The 5,028-nt window shown below is 65.5% G+C and overlaps 2 protein-coding genes across 2 annotated transcripts in view; one reads left to right on the forward strand and one right to left on the reverse strand.

Annotated features, from left to right (window-relative positions):
• Window positions 1-1,229: 1,229 nt before the first annotated feature.
• On the forward strand, window positions 1,230-1,396 carry MNEG_2404 (hypothetical protein; the record flags this gene model as incomplete). Its single annotated transcript, XM_014049115.1, has 1 exon — window positions 1,230-1,396. A coding segment is annotated over one exon (167 nt), but the record flags the coding sequence as incomplete, so codon positions are not given.
• A 95-nt stretch (window positions 1,397-1,491) lies between these two features.
• The window catches only part of MNEG_2405 (Nuclear pore complex protein Nup98), a gene marked incomplete at both ends in the record, with an annotated part of 8,936 nt that continues 5,399 nt past the window's right edge, over window positions 1,492-5,028 (reverse strand). The window contains 6 exons of the mRNA XM_014049116.1: window positions 1,492-2,094; window positions 2,281-2,552; window positions 2,710-3,080; window positions 3,210-3,349; window positions 3,544-3,981; window positions 4,153-4,824. Of these exons, the coding sequence (XP_013904570.1) occupies window positions 1,492-2,094; window positions 2,281-2,552; window positions 2,710-3,080; window positions 3,210-3,349; window positions 3,544-3,981; window positions 4,153-4,824 (2,496 nt within the window). The remainder of the gene's footprint in view (window positions 2,095-2,280; window positions 2,553-2,709; window positions 3,081-3,209; window positions 3,350-3,543; window positions 3,982-4,152; window positions 4,825-5,028) is intronic.

Below are 5,028 nucleotides of genomic sequence, written 5' to 3' on the forward strand. Positions count from 1 at the left end.
CATCATGCTTGATGAGATTTTTCCGCAGCCGCTTCACGTGGCTGCTTGCCCCTCATGACATGCCTCTCAAAGGTTGCATGCCCCCCCCACTCCCCTGATCCCTTGTGCAGCTGGGCGGCACCAATGCCTCCACCTTCTGGGGGTCATACTGCTTTCTGATTGGCAGCTACCTCCAGCTGCTTGAGGCTGTGAACAAGCACCAAGCGGTCTCGGCGTATGTGCAGCTGCCCCCAGGGTGGTACCGGCAGGACAAGGTCATGGGGCCGGCGCGCGTGGCGCTGGCAGCCAGCAGCAGCGTTGCAGGCAGAGCAGGGATGGTGTGATGGCTACTGCTTGATTGCAACACAGATGTTTAGTGGACCGTCATGTTAAGCGGCGCAGCCAGGCAGGGCAATACAGTTGGTAGTGTAGGTGCCTGTGTCCGGGCACAATGCACAACCCAATGCACATGTAACATGCAACACCAATATTTGCTTGTGTGTGGCAGTCGGAAGCTGCTGATGGGGTATGGATGGCACAATATGAGTGTTGCTGCACCTGCTCGCGTGTCGCCGAAGCTATCATAGTGACACGCTTGAGCGGTTGCCACCGTGAAGCTGGCGTGGGGTTAAGACAGAATGACGTATGTAGATGGCAAAAGGTGTGGCTGCATGGTGTTCACATGTATAAAGTTTGCCTTCAACTATTGTCCACTACTATTGGCAGCAATCTCCAGTCACTGTCATCATGTATATCAGTCAATGAGTCAACGCGGCCACCGGGAGGCACCCGAACCCTCCGTCCAGGCCCCTTCCACGGGTCACCCTGCAGCAATGGCAGGTGAGGGTTCATGCCATGGATCAAAGGAGGAGGTTGCATGCAGGCCGTGCGGCCCCTTGCCGCGTCGTCATTGCAGCTGGTGGGATCGTCGACATTCCCTCTTGCCACCAAGAACACAGCCGCAACATACAGGCTGCTCCATTGCAGCTACGAGTCCGAATGCCTTGCTCTGGCTGACTCACTACTGTACTTTTCCCCATAAACCTCTAACCCCCGCCCTCCACCCTACGCACCCGTGCCCAAATTAACCCAACCCCCTGAGTGTTTTCCCCCACCACCCCGCTGGCCCTGGAGAAGCTCGTCGTTGAGCACGACAGACCAGGCATTGGTGCCAAGAGCTCCGCTGAGCTGGCCAGCATCAGCGCCGTGTCCTGCATGACATGGGGCTGGACAGGGTGCAGTGCGTCCAGTCGTATGGGGCAGCGGGCAAGACCTTCTGTACTATCTGGCCAGCGGTGAGGAGGCCATCCAGCAGCATGCTGAGGCGGGTGGCTTCCCCATCACCGCAGTCAACAAGGTCCAGGCCACCCCTGACCCCACCACGGCAGCCGGCGCTGCACAGCAATGAAGAGGAGGCGTGCGCTGCCGAAGGCCTCCACATTTTGATATGTGTAAATCAAAAACGCGTTACATGTACGCCAAAAGAGCTGCCCAACATCACTGCCAGCTGTCCTATAAAACAGCTAGCTGCGCAGCCAGCCCCGCCATCAGCGTGGGCTCGTGGTGCCCCAGCAAAGCACACCCCTGCCGCAGCGTCGCCACCGCCGCGTCCTCAATGAACGAAGCCTGCCCCGAGGTGCGGGCGCTCAGCCTCCCGAGCGCGGCCCCCACATCGTCACTCATCCGCGCAAGCACTGCGCGCTGAGTGGGCGGCACTGCCCGCCCCAGATGGCGCCCCGCCGCCACAAGCTGCTGCGCCAGCAGGCAGCACTCCTCCAGCACTGCAGCCACACCCGCATCGCCATCAGCCGCCGCCTCGGCCGCCACGTCGCGCCGCCAGTCCCCGTCTTGCCGTTCACCCTGCAGCACAAACAGTCTGGACCAAGAGTGGTACAGACCACCGCCTACGGCCCAGGATGGCCCCACAATATCCCGCAGGTCTGCCAACTGCTCAGCCAGGGCTGCCAGGCGGCGCGCGCTCACAGCGCTGGCCTCAAGGAACAGGCTGGGCGCGACAGCACTGCAGAACAGCGAGTGCGCCGCGCGCGCGTCGCCCGCCCCAAGCAGGTGGCGCAGCTGCGCGGCATCTTCCCCCAGGTAGCCTGCCCAGGTTGCCTATTGTGAGGAGCGGCCAGCAAGGGGGCAGGTGCGGGGCAGTGAGTTGGTGCAGAACAAGCTCCAATCGGCCGCGTCGCAAGCAGCGCCGGGGACGTACCACACGAACTCTGGCTTGTGTAAGATGCGCACAGCAAACAAACACTCACGCACACACACACACACACCGCAGTCAAATGAGCCCACCTGTGCTACCTCAAGCCAGGCGGGTGGAAGGCCAAGCGTGCCGGACAGGAACTTGTGCGCGCGCGCATCCAGCGCCCACTGAGGGGCAGTCCGCTCGAGCAGCGACTGCACCGCCGCCGCGCGCGCCGCTGCCGTCGCCAGCGACGGCGGCAGGTGCACGACAACATACACCGCCCAGCAGACCGCCAGGGCGGCGTCCCGGCCAGAGGCCAAGAGCAGCAGCTGTTCCACCGTATCCAGCGCGAGCCGCAGCAGCACTGGCTCTGGGTCCCCTGCAGAGCAGGCGGCCACAAGTAGGTATGGCCCAATCGGCTGTGGCCCACGGGCAAATTGCGCAGCAACCAAGCCTGAGTGCTCAAGACGTCCCAGCGCAGGCGCCATGCCGGAGCCAGCTGGCGAAGCGGTGCGCGCCCCGGCCACGCCCCTCACCCGCCATGTCGGTGTCTGGCAGCTCCCCCAGTGCCGCCAGCACACTGGAGAGCACCCAGCCCGGAGCCGCGTCCAGCGGGTTGGTGCCACGCCCGGCGGTGCGCAGCAGCCGCGCCACGAAGCCAGGCCCCGCGCCCCTCACACCGCGCGCGGCCAGCAGCAGCAGCTCGTACTGCGCGTCGCTGACAACAGGGCCGGAGGCGCCCACCGTCACATAGCCGTTGGCGGCGCTGTCGGGCAGCGCTGCGGCGGGGTCGCGGGCGTGCGCAGGGACGGGCGGCTCCACGCCTGCGACGCGTGCAGGCCCTGCAAATGCTGCCTCATAAGCATTAAGCGCAGCCCCTAGGCCCTCAGTTGAGGGTGTGGAGTACCTGCGGGTGCGTCCACAGCAGCGGCTTTTGATGGCTGAGGACACCTGCTCTGTTGCAAAGCACAGTCAAAGGTGCATGCACTGGATTGATCGAGGGCGTCTTCCCAAGGCCCCCAATGCATCCACTCACCAAAGCGCCAGGCCGAGGGCACGCGTCCAGTCCAGCTGCAAAGCGGCCGCAGCCTCCCCCATGCGCCCGCTGAGCACAGCAACCAGGAGCTTGCGCGGCTGGCTGAAGTGATCGCGCCACAACCCTGCAGAGTGCCAGACCTGGACATGGAACGGCCAGGAGCAGCACACGGCACACGCTTAGGCACGTAGGACTGCCACACACCACGAGGGGCCGGGGCAGGGCCCTCATAGTGAGGGATAAGAGCTGCGTTTGGAACCAGACAAATTGTTTGTGGCCCTGGTCCCGCGAACAGCAGTGCATGACACTTGCTTAATCCACAGGCGTGGCGCACCTGCAGCTGCCTCGCGATGTCTGAGCTGATGGCGCCGTGCCGTCCCGCGACAGACAGCAGCACAGCAAGCCGCGCGTCACCCGCCGCCGCGGCCAGTGCTGCGGCAGGCCCCAGCTGGTGGCCCGCCACCAGGTGCAGCAGCGCCCACAGCAGCGCCTCGCGCCCGCCCGCAGCGCTGGCTGCCACCACCGCGGCGCGCACGGCGCGGCCTGCCTTGGAGGCCAGCCATCCTGACAGCGTGGCGCGCCGCTTGTAGCTCGCCAGGCGCGATGCGCTGGTGCTTGCGTCCAGGACGCTCGGCCGCCCCTCTGCCCCCTCAGAGCCCTCCAGGGACATGGCATCGGCGCCTGCACCGCCGTCGACGTCGCCGTCCTCGTCAGCGTCACCATCCTCCTCGTCGCAGTCGCCATCTTCCCCCTCAATGTGCTCAAACAGCACCTGAAGGGTGGGCGGCAGGATGGGAACATTTTGAAACGATATATTTGTCTAGGGGGGGATAGCAGAGCTGAGGATCTACGGCCAGCAGCAGGTGACGATGCGCCTTTGGAACTGCAGCGCCGAATCAGTGCTTAGACACATGCAAACCGTCCCACCATTAACCCCATCCACCTGCAGCAGCTGCCACATCTCAGCAGAGGTGCCCTGGCCATCGCCGTCGCCATCGCCGCGCCGCCCCAGCGCCGCCAGCTGCTGCTTCACCAGCCGCGGAAGCTGCCGCCTGCTGCACACCAGCTGCCAGCGCGGCGCCAGCTGGCCGGAAGCCTGCTCCTTGTCTTCCTCTGCACCTTCACCGCCCCCGCCACCTTCGCCGTCCTTGCCGCCTGCATCCACCTCCGCGCGGCTCATTGACAGGTGGGCCTCAAACGCTGCCAGAGTGCGGCGCCGCAGCGCGCTCACCAGGCCGACGCGGCCCCCGGCGTTTTGCGCTGCGGCGCCTGGCTGCGCATCCACCTCCAAAGGCTTTTGCGCCGCGGGCCTGACGGCCGCCAGCGGGGATAGCTGCGTCACGGTGACGCTAGGGGCGGCTGTGCCAACTGTGGCGGAGGCGTTGACCGGGAAGGCCATCGCACCCCCCGGGCCAAAGCCGGCACGGAAGGATCGCCCCATGAGCATGAAGGCGTCGCAAACATTGCCGCCGCCACCCGCCACAGCCATACCCTCGCACGGGGATGGCACAAGCGGGGCCTCGAGCGCGGTGACCTGCGCCAAACGCGCTGTGCTGGGGGCCGGCACCACCAGCGCTGCGGGTGTCTGCTGCTGCGGCGCGTCTGGGGATGCAGCCTGCAGTAAGGCGGGCCGGGGGCGTGCCCAGTTGTGCACTGCGCTTGGCACGCCACGATGGGCAGAGCGCTGCTGCTGCTGCTGCTGCTGCTGCTGCTGCTGCTGCTGGTAGGCAGCGCCATGTTGAGGCGGCGGGGCCACCGCCAATGCAGCTTCAGCGCTCACTGCATCGGCCGCCGCGCCCCGCCCTGACGAAAAAACGAA

Source organism: Monoraphidium neglectum, assembly GCF_000611645.1.
Source record: "Monoraphidium neglectum strain SAG 48.87 unplaced genomic scaffold scaffold00272, whole genome shotgun sequence".
Lineage (NCBI taxonomy): Eukaryota > Viridiplantae > Chlorophyta > Chlorophyceae > Sphaeropleales > Selenastraceae > Monoraphidium > Monoraphidium neglectum.